Source organism: Salvelinus sp. IW2-2015, linkage group LG4p (assembly GCF_002910315.2).
Source record: "Salvelinus sp. IW2-2015 linkage group LG4p, ASM291031v2, whole genome shotgun sequence".
Taxonomy (NCBI): domain Eukaryota; kingdom Metazoa; phylum Chordata; class Actinopteri; order Salmoniformes; family Salmonidae; genus Salvelinus; species Salvelinus sp. IW2-2015.
This window is the reverse complement of record NC_036841.1, coordinates 3,131,198-3,142,500: the sequence shown is the minus strand read 5'-3', so window position 1 is coordinate 3,142,500 and position 11,303 is coordinate 3,131,198. Positions and strand designations below refer to the sequence as shown.

Below are 11,303 nucleotides of genomic sequence, written 5' to 3'. Positions count from 1 at the left end.
CACCAACACCAAGTGCTTCTACTGGCCTGCCTACCTACCATAACAATGTCACACATACAAAAGGAGCGTGAGCACGCACACACACACACCACCACACACACACACACACACACACACACACACACACACACACACACACACACACACACACACACACACACACACACACACACACACACAAGCAGGAGCAATACATAACCATGAAGACACAAGCTACTGTAACATGGGAATACATCAATCAGTAAAAACAGATGGAGGACAGGAGGGTAATAAAAAGAAACTCATTCAAACATACAGCTTTTTCTGTGCAGCAGTAGTAGGAGAGTGAGTACCCTGACATGCTTGGCATGTGTGACAGGCATGTTGATACAGGCACAGGCATGACACACGTCTCAGACTGACTGGGACTGGGCCACTACGCTCTGCTAGGCTAGCAGCATGCCCCACATACTGTACCTGCCACACAGTGCCACCATTCCTACATACATAGCTAGGCTACTACAACAAGCAACCAGCAAGACAGTCAGTGTGTCTGTCTGGGACTGCCTCCAAAATGGTACCTAATTCAATTCCCAATATAGTGCACTACTTTTGACCAGAGCCCTATGGGTCTCGGTGAAAAGTAGTGCACTATTATAGGAAAAAGGTTACATTTGGGATGCCCCCGCAGTCCAAGCAAGCATCAAGGCAGTGTGTCTTTCGGTTTCAGCCTCTGGGTCCAGGTCTGTGAAAGCACACAGGGAAACTAGACTCCCTCCTAAATGCTGTTCTGTAAAACAAACATAGATGGAGGGAAGAGTTTAGTGCTGTACCCACCCCCCTCCTCCCACCCCCGCCACCACAGGAGAGGAGACAGATGGCTTCTGCCTGGGACTCCAATACTACAGCCAGGAGAGTGTGGCCGGCTAGGCTCTCCCCCAAATGGCACCCTACCCTGTTTATAATGCACTAATTTAGTTTTTGACAAGAGCCCTATGAGCCCCGGTTAGAAGTATTATAGAACAGCTCTAGGCCCGCAATCAAAACAAATAATCCAACAATGAAATAGAATCTGAAAAAAAACTGGAGGTAAGTAAATGGGAACAGGGCGTTAAACAAAACAAGGCATGCTGTTCCACCAGGGAAGGAGAACCTTTAAAACACAGACACCCCTGCAGATCAGAGAGGAGTGGAGGCACTGTAGGCTGCAAGATGGGCTGTTTCCCAAATGGTACCCTATGCCCTATGTAGTGCGCTACTTTTGACCAGGGCCCTAGTGGCACTATATAGGGAATAGGGTGCCATTGGGGAACGCATCCATTGTCTCTGTCCAATCCACTGCCTCTCTATGAAGACACAATCTGTTCACTGTTCTATTCTAGGAGAAAGACTACTTTATTTCAGATCTCATTAAAACAAAGCCATTCTCTTTATTACTAGTCCTAGTTTTTATGCCTTACTTACAGCTGATATTTTAACGCATTCTGCACTTCACTCATCCTCTGTTGCTTAATGTAGGAAGAGAATAATCACTAGTGATGCACCGATATKATATTTTTGGCAGATATCGATATCCGATATCTTCCTTGCCCCCMMAAAAATTATACCGATATTTAACATTTTAGCGGCCTTCTAGCATTCTAGTACAGTTAAATAGTTAACACACACACACACGCAGCGATCTAAGGCACTGCATCTCAGTGCAAGAGGCGTCACTGCAGTCCCTGGTTCGAATCCAGGCTACATCCAGGAGTCCCATTGGGCGGCGCATTATTGGGCCAGCGTCGTCCGGGTTTGGCCGGGGTAGGCCGTCATTGTAAATAAGAATTTGTTCTTAACTGACTTGCCAAGTTAAATAAAGGTTACACACACAAAAAAGTTATTTTGCTGGTATTTACATATGTCCCCATTACCAGTAAAACATAATCAAAACCTATTTCTTTCACTCACTTGCTGTGCTGTTTCGTTGTTCATTTGTTCAGTTGTTTCATTCGTTCAGTTGTTTCATTCTCAACCAGGATTTCTAAGGAAAGCCTTTTGGGTCTTTGCGTGTCAAAAAATATACTATTTAACACTATTTGACATGTCAAATAACACTATTTGACAGCTAGCTAGCTCATGGATGCAAACAATGTTCTTCCCCAAAACATAGCAAAACGATAATCTGTGTCATCATCTAAAATAACCCTAATTTATAAGACGGTTCTTATTTGATTAATGGTGGTTGGACCCATCTATGTGAAGCTAGCCACAATAAGGATTAGCCACAACAGTGGACTTTGCGTTTAGCCTTCAAAATAAAAGTATGGCATAATTCTACTATTTGTATTCATTTGCATCACTGTCAATGACATACTTTTATTTTCAAGGCAAACCGCAAATTCCACTATTGTGCCTAATCCTTATTGTGGCTAGTTTCACAACACATAACCCGGTCTGGTCGAGCATTACTAGACAGATGAAGCTAGCTGGCTGCTTATAACGTTAGCTTTGGGCAACAGGGTTAAGTAGCTGGCTCGCTATTTATTTTCATGAACTGATGTTCATTTTCAATAGGCGAACAACAAGTGGCAACCTAGCTAATACTTACAACGATTCCTAAATCATTGCTAAGAATAATGAAAATGACTTCAGTTTCCACTGGTCATTGTTTTCAGGCTGGTTGTATTAGTGCTAGCTAGGTACCAAGCTAAAGCTAGTTACCCCAAAAGTTGCAGTCGAACAAATTATGCTTTATTACCAATGTGGTATTGAAAACACATCGTTCGTGGCCGGTGTTTACTTGTTTGCAGACTTTTTAGTACAGCTTTGACAGTGATACTGTACCTTTTTTGACACGCAAAGACCCAAACGGCGTTCCATAGTATGTATGTCGTGAAGCTAATAGCAGTGATGCTATTACTGTGTAACTTCGGTAGGGCAACATCTGAAAAATAGCGCACTTGGTAGTGTTTCGCCAGTCGGCGAAAGCCAACATCACCCACGACAGAGAACGGTTGATTGTCAAGGGCAATGAATTCCATTATCTTGGCTTTAATGGATTTCGCCTTTGTCTCGCTGAAATGTTCTTACTCTTTCAAATGACTGCTCGACTTGTTGACTGCTCGATCCACACAGCAGACATTGTGGGCTAAGTTAGGAATGCTGTGTTACACGTGTAGCGCAAAATTTTGCGTGGCGTCATTACATCATGTAACTACGTTATATTAGTATGCACGTCAGCTTTAACATCGGTTGCATATCGACGTTAAACTAGACATCGGCCGATACCGATGTTGGCATTTTTAGCTAAAATCGGCCGATTCCGATATGTTCACCGATATATCGTGCATTGCTAATAATCACCTAGCTCTCTTGCCCCCCGCCTAAATTATGCACAGTATTGGTTTCAATGGAATGTTTTGGAGTTTACAGCCCTAAATTAGCACGACCAAGGAAAAAGACTAGGGGAAACACTGAAGCCTTCATGCACGGTAGTAGTCCTGGCATCAAATGAACAAGATGACTAAGGGAAAGAGGCCAAACAATCAATTGATGAATGTTATGACTACTAACATATGCGGACTCTCAGAGAATAGCCTAAGCCTACTTAAGACAGGATATTACAAAGAGAGGAAGCAGAACAAAAATTTATATTAGGCCCCTATATGGATGGAAAACCTGAGGCAGGCAGGCAGGGTAGGAATGAACTCATGAAAAGGATATGCTATGCTGGCCCTTTGAAGTACACTTTCTGTTTGTTTCTCTCCCTCCTGACGCCACTAATTGTGACAAGCTGCTCTGAACACTGTAATGGTAAATCAAAACCAGTTTGCTTGGCAACCAGCTTAAACATTCCACACTGGCCACTTGACGAGCCAAAATCCCCCACCCACACAGAGCTGACCCGGCCTCGGCCCTGATCTTCCCCAAAGAACTTACATGTTCCCTGGGTTGTTGTCCTCTCCTCTCCACAGTCTGGTCTGGAGGAAGCAAGAGAGACTCGGCACAGAGACAAGAGACCCAAAGCTGCAGTACAAACATGAGCAATGGGATAAACACACCACGTAGATGTGGGTAAACTCCATGAATCGATTAGCATGTCAAGTAACACTCACGCAGGACAGAACTAGATCTAAAGACCTCACAGTTGAGGTATGCAGACAAATTAAATCTGTGCAGGCGGGAGTGAGTTTAGAACAAAAACTATAGGGAACTAATGTGTAATGTGAGGAGAAAGAAAGAATAAAGAAAGAGTGAGAGCGCAAGAGTGAGAGAGGATGAGTGAGAGGAAGAGTGAGAGCGAGGTGAAGGACAGAATTGGTGATTAGACAATACAACCGAAAGGCTATACAAAAGGAAATGATGGAAGAGTTGGGTTAAGATTTGAGAAGAGGGGGCAACAGAGACGTGGCTTTGGCCAGGCAGAGGAGAGTAGAGGAGAACAAGGTCATGGCTGTGCATGGAGTCACAGGCAGGGAAGACAATAACAATGAGAGCTTGGCCAACACATCAGTGAGTCAGCATTAGAGGTGGGGTCAAATACAGTCACCCCAAATAAAACTGGTCAGACACAGATAGACACCCGCACACAAACACACACTGGCTAGGCTAAATGGCAATGTCAGAATTACAACTTGTGTCGTTAAATCATACAATACGGTCTGTATTTAGAACCCTTGTGATGAGTATAGCAGTACAGGAAGAAAATGTTGATGTTTACCAGTTTGACGTTAGAACATGCCTGTATACATTTTATGATGCGTTAAAACTTCTTGACGCACGGATCCCTTTAGCAGGATCATTTTCATCAACAACCGCTGAATTGCAGAGCGCCAAATTTAAAAAAAATTGCTAAAAAAATTTATATTCATGAAATCACAAGTGCAATATAGCAAAACACAGCTTAGCTTGTTGTTAATCCACCTGTCGTGTCAGATTTTGAAAATATGCTTTACATCGAAAGCAATCCAAGCGTTTGTGTTTATCGATCACTAGACAAAACATTACAAACACCTAGCCGCAATGTAGATTGGTCACGAAAGTCAGAAAAGCAATACAATTAATCGCTTACCTTTGATGATCTTCGGATGTTTGCACTCACGAGACTCCCATTTACACAATAAATGTTCCTTTTGTTCATAAAGATTTTTTTATATATAAAAAAAACTCAATTTGTTTGGCGCGTTATGTTCAGTATTCCACAGCCTTAGGCAGGTCATCAAGGCTTGACGAAAATTCCAAATAGTATCCGTAAAGTTCGTAGAAACATGTCAAACGTTTTTAATAATCAATCCTCAGGTTGTTAACATAAATAATCGATAATATTTCAACTGGACTGTAAACTATTCAATACAGGAGAGAAAGAAAATGTTGAGCTATCAGTGTCGCGCGCATGAACTAATGGAAGGACATTCAGCTATCCACTGACGCAATTTGATAAATCTCGCTCATTTTTCAGAATAAAAGCTTGAAACTATGTCTAAAGCCTGTTCACAACCTGTGGAAGCCATAGGAAAAGGAATCTGGTTGATATCCCTTTAAATGGACGAAAGGCAGGCAATGGAACAGTGATTTTTCAAAATAAGAGTCACTTCTGGGTTGGATTTCCTCAGGTTTTCGCCTGCAAAATCAGTTCTGTTATACTCACAGACAATATTTTGACAGTTATGGAAACTTTAGAGTGTTTTCTATCCTACTCTGTCAATTATATGCATATTCTAATATCTGGACCTGAGAAATAGGCAGCTTACATTGGGAACGTTATTTTTCCAAACATAAAAATTCTGCCCCCTAGCTTCAACAGGTTAGACAGCTTCCAGCTGGTGGTACAAGCTCTACAAGAGTGTGGAGGGGTGAACACAAGTTGAGCCCTTAAAAGGAAAATCAGTGGCAGAGCACTACCTTCCAAGTCTAACCTGGTTGCCATCATGCAATCCGGACAAAGGTAGGCCAGTTTTGCCTGTTCCAAAATCATGAAGACAAAGTACAAACACCATAGAAATAGAATCACTCGAACGTTCCACTCATTCCAATTCTATGGAGAACACAACTAAAATGGGGAACAGTAAGATAAAGATAATTCTTGTCATGTGTATTAAAGTAAAATAAGCCTCTTCCTTCATATACAGTAGGCCTACCCCCATATATATCCTATTAATTTACTAGAGSAGTTTGTCATAAACCCTCAAAGTTCCAGAATGGGGGAAAAATGGCAGCCATATTGGTCATGGAGAAATTGGCAAGTCCTATCATCAACTTATTTCAGCCAGTGTATGGCTGTGGATTGAATGCATTGTTTGAATGGAATGTTGGGATATTGGCAGTTAGAAGAAAATTGTGGAATCATTCCTCTAAAACTGGCTAACAAACATAAAGTATAGGACAGATACATATTTTACACAATATCTTATCACAGCACTGGCAAGTCATGGTTGACCAACTCCCTGACCAAAATGGCTAACCTTTATCCCATCATAAGGAGGTTCATGTCCATTCAAGTATTTGAATTCCTAATTCTATCTACCCCCTCATTGTTTGCTTTGGGAGACATGTCCTCACATTACTGATGAATGACCCACGCCAATAGAGACTGACACATGGAGAAGGTAATCAATTTAAGAACAACAATTAGCAGCCATTGAGCTGAGCTGCTCTACGGTCCTGATTGAATTTATCCTCCCCAAAATCTGTATGCACACACACTTCACACTCCCTGAGAGTTGAGTGGAGAGAATCAGAGGGACAGCAGGGTAGGGGAGTACTCAAGTTGGGCGCTCCCTTCACTCACATTAACCTGTGAGGGTATGATGAAACGCAAGACAGTTTACAGAAGGCCCACTAGTAAAAAAAAAAAGTAGTTTTTTTCAATAGGTTAGCTCAAATGACAGAGACCAATTAATGAATGAATTCAGACAAAGAATGTGAGAACTGAGAATGCTCTACTGGCAAATAAATAACTTCTACAACCGGACACCATCTGTCTGGCAGTGAGTTATTAACCAAGGCACAGAGCTCTCACGATTAATCACTAGCTCTGAGAAGCTTACATCCATTTCCTGTATACTCACTCAATTCTTAGAGTACATAATTGGCAGACCGTTGTGTAACAGTTACCACTGTGCCAGCTTTTTCAAATACCATTCCAATTCCCCCTTTATCTTGTTTCCGTCATTCTATCATTTTCCTATCATTTTTCATGTCCCCCAGACATAGGCCCTACACTAGGCCCTACACTGCACTAGGCCCTACACTGCTGAAACACCAGGTGGTCACAAACAGTCACGATTATTTATTGATGTGAAGGTAAATAATTTGTTTCCACAAACTTGGGAAAGGAAGGAAATGGGACAATACAGAACATCTGTTTAAACAAACAATTAACCTACTGTTGGAAAGGTAGAAGGATGCACATTTTTTTTTATTTTTTACCTTTATTTTACTAGGCAAGTCAGTTAAGAACAAATTCTTATTTTCAATGACGGCCTAGGAACAGTGGGTTAACTGCCTGTTCAGGGGCAGAACGACAGATTTGTACCTTGTCAGCTCGGGGATTCGATCTCGCAACCTTTCGGTTACTAGTCCAACGCTCTAACCACTAGGCTACGCTGCCGCCCCGCCCCTCTAAGATGGTGACATCAGTGCACTGTTGTCAAGGGCATGAATGTGAAGCAAACTGTTCCCATTGATCATCTACACTTAGAATCTGCCTAAATGGCTGACATGCTTTTGGGAAAACCTTCAACTGATGTTTCCAGTTTCCACCACCCTCAAATCTCTCCATGGAATGAGAGGCAGAAACGTGGGAGATAATCACTTATCTCTAAGGGTGGTTTATTGTCATCAGCTCTCTTTGTAATCCTTGCCTCTTAAAACATTGCACACTCAGGAGACTCAATGGCTATTGAGTAGGCTTGGGCAGTATACCGTATATACAGTATAATGGGGTATTTGGAAAAAGCCACGGATGGTTTTTCAATACAGTCAAAACTATTTATTTGATGTTTTTCAATAAATGTGATTATTTGTAGCTCCTTTTTAAGTTAACTTCTGCAATACGTTAGAGGAGATAAAGCAGATTGCATTCTGAATTTCACATTATGAAGCTTACCGTAGTTCTCCAGAACAGTTGAGCCAGCCACGTGTTTGTTTGTAAATAGCACAACGGGAGACGGCGGGAGCTGGCGAGTCTATAGCATTCTAAATCTATCGGAGTGGCTCTGGTGTGCGGCACACATGAGATGATGAAGTTACACTTGTATGCAATTCACTACTAAATGTTTGCCATGGGATATTTAAGTGATTGCCATGAGATACAACGGGTTACCAACATATTCAAATAATTATATTTTCATTAAAAACTTTATTTTGATTAATTTATTCATACTAACTCATCCTTCCACGAGATAGAGTCCTGACACAAATCTATGGTTGCTACACAAGCCGTCTGGTCGCTCGTTCTATCGGTTCAGAYGCCAGAGACACAACCCAGTCATTAAGTATTTTTGTTCTGTATCTATGGACGCGACCCAGTCATTCGTTCTAAATGTTCTATTGCCAAAGTGGCTGGCAACGTTCTTATCCCTTGCTTGATAGCTAGCTAACTACGGCTAACTTACAGTCATGTCAAACAGTGCAGCCAGAATAACAGCAAAGTTGCTGCATTTGTTTAAGCTGTTTTCTAGTGACATTTATTTGGATACATTCATAAGAATGAGTTAATGATGTGCGATTTCACCTGGCATAGAAAATATGCTCTCTCATCAGGACACTGTTGTTCAGGAGCTTTTGTTTCGTTTTCTGTTTTCTATAGATTTTTTTGTATATATTTGTATATATATATATATATCCATAAAATTAATGCTGATTAATGATTTTGACTGGCTGAGAAAAGCTGCCTGCCTGTCTGTCTGTCTCGTCCCGACCCCTACTCGTTACTATGGGACAGCTGGAGATCAAATTTCAACATTGAAACAATGTTGCAAATGTCAGAGACAGACTGCAAGTTTTATACCAATCTTCGCTAGTGAAAACCAATTGCTAGTCTAAAAGAAATGGGAGATAATGTCTAGATGCTTTTTACAGTGGAGATCAAGATTATAAATTGTCTGGCTGGGCTGATGAGACAGTGGATTGCGCAGTAAAATGGAACAGAGTAAATAGGCATTTCAATGTCATAGCTTTAACTGGTGGTAACTGGTGGAATAGACACCAGCTGGAATGTGGTTTTAACCAATCAGTGTCCAGGATTAGACCCACCCGTTGTATAATTTATAATGGCTTTCTGCCAGAAGTCAAAGAGCTCTGGATTGGTTGTCTGTACACTTGTCAAGCCCTGTAACACTACCGCACCACACTTGGTCACTCCTGTCTCAAAATGATATCTGCCGAATAATGGACCATAAAAGATTAAAAAACAAACATCTGTAGCTAGCTAGGCCTTGTCAGTTTTTTTCTCTGACTGAATTTAGTGGACTCTAGTTTGAAAAACTAAAAGTACCAGACAAATGGCTCTCAATGGTGGGCTGGTATCCAGATTTTCATACTSSMATACCGTCCTTCTCTTATCCCGGGATTTACGGTATTACCAGATTTATGGTATTAGCACACAAGGGGCCAATAAAAACGCAAGAAAAGCCTATAGGACCAGAATGTGAACAAAATTGCTAACGAGCAAACACTAACAAACTATTTGCAAAGACAGGCAAATCCAGTTCATAAAGTTATACAAGCATATCTAGTAGCTACCAATGTCATTTTCGGTGAGTACGAACATTTACAAGCGAAGGTGAATGAGAGAAATTGTGCAAATGAACAAAGTTGTGTTGCATGCTTTTCTGAAGGAAGAGCAGCTTGTGTACACGGAGCAGAGGGGAGAAGAACGGAGTAGAAAAAAAACACTAGTAGGAAGCACAGGGGGGGTCCAACCAATCCTGGCTTTATTACAGACAGAAATACTCCTCAGTTTCATCAGCTGTCCGGGTGGCTGGTTTCAGACGATACCGCAGATGAAGAAGCCGGATGTGGAGGTCCTGGGCTGGCGTGGTTACACTTGGTCTGCGGTTGTGAGGCCGGTTGGACGTACTGCCAAGTTCTCTAAAACGACATTGGAGKCGGCTTATGGTAGAGAAATTAACATTCAATTCTTTGACAACAGCTCTGGTGGACATTCCAGCAGTCAGAATCAGGATTGCACGCTCCCTCAACATCTGTGGCATTGTGTTGTGTGACAAAACTGTGGCCTTTTATTGTCCCTAGCACAAGGTGCATCTGTGTAATGATCATGCTGTTTAATCAGCTTCTTGATATGCCACCTGTCAGGTGGATGGATTATCTTGGCAAAGAAGAAAKGCTCACTAACGGGGATGCTTTTTCTGCATTCAGAACATTTCTGGGATCTTTTATCTTTCATTTCTGGGATCTCATGAAACATGGGACCAACACTTTACATGTTTCGTTTATATTTTTGTTCAGTATAGCTATTTGCATGTATTGTCATTTCCAATGTCCTAAAATAACTTTCCACCTGCACTCGTATATAACAACAAATGACCGACACGCGGTTGTTAAGGGTGCACAGTTGATGAAACCAATGCTGCATACTCCGGTTGTGAAACACTCTCTCAACATCTTAGTTAGCTGCCTTGCCATTTGATCCCTGGTTCATTGAATGAGGGAATTATTTCATAAAGACATGAAAAGTATTTGGTTGTAATTGTAATGTTTCAGGGTGGCCAACCATCCTCCATGATATTCCAGGAGAGCTACTGGGTGTGCAGGCTAAAAAAATCAGCTGCTCAACAGGACCTTGATAAGCTGACTCTGGTGTGTTTAAGCATGGTTTGATCAAAAGCCTGCACACCCAGTAGCTCTCCAGTTGGAGGGTTGATGGACCACATGTGTTTTATACAGTAGCCTATCAGTTCAGTATTTGAATTTGTGTGGGGTTCAGTGCATTCCTTGCTCAAGGCCACAATGGCAGGAGACACTGTATAATACATGGGATTAGAGACCAGTAGCCTTCCATTGTCAATACCAGTGAGAACAAGGAATGTTATTTTGTGAAGTGGTTCCTTGAGTCATACAACACAATTTTCAGTCACCTTATTGGCCCATGGTGTTACAGACCTTTACTTTTTTGGGGGGACAAGTGACTTGAGTATTCAGACAAGTAAAACATCTGTTCTACTTGTCCAAAGGACAAGTGGCTAAAAAAGTTACTGTCAAGCCCTGCAACACCACTCCTGTCTCAAACAGATATCTGCCGAATAATGGACCATAAAAGATTAACCACACTAATGGACTCTAGTGTGGTGCGGAAAAACTCATTCTGATTGGCTGGTCTT

At 41.7% G+C, this 11,303-nt stretch overlaps 1 protein-coding gene across 2 annotated transcripts in view; it reads right to left on the bottom strand.

Moving 5' to 3' along the window:
- Positions 1–11,303, bottom strand: part of LOC111958879 (nectin-3-like protein) — a 69,184-nt gene that overhangs the window by 25,183 nt on the left and 32,698 nt on the right. The window contains exon 1 of one of the 2 annotated variants that reach the window (XM_070437428.1): positions 3,901–5,502. The exons of the other annotated variant lie outside the window; for it this stretch is intronic. Coding sequence (XP_070293529.1) covers positions 3,901–4,060 — 160 coding nt within the window. The 5' untranslated portion in view covers positions 4,061–5,502. Of the gene's footprint in view, positions 1–3,900; positions 5,503–11,303 lie in introns of those variants that run through there. 2 annotated transcript variants of the gene reach the window in all.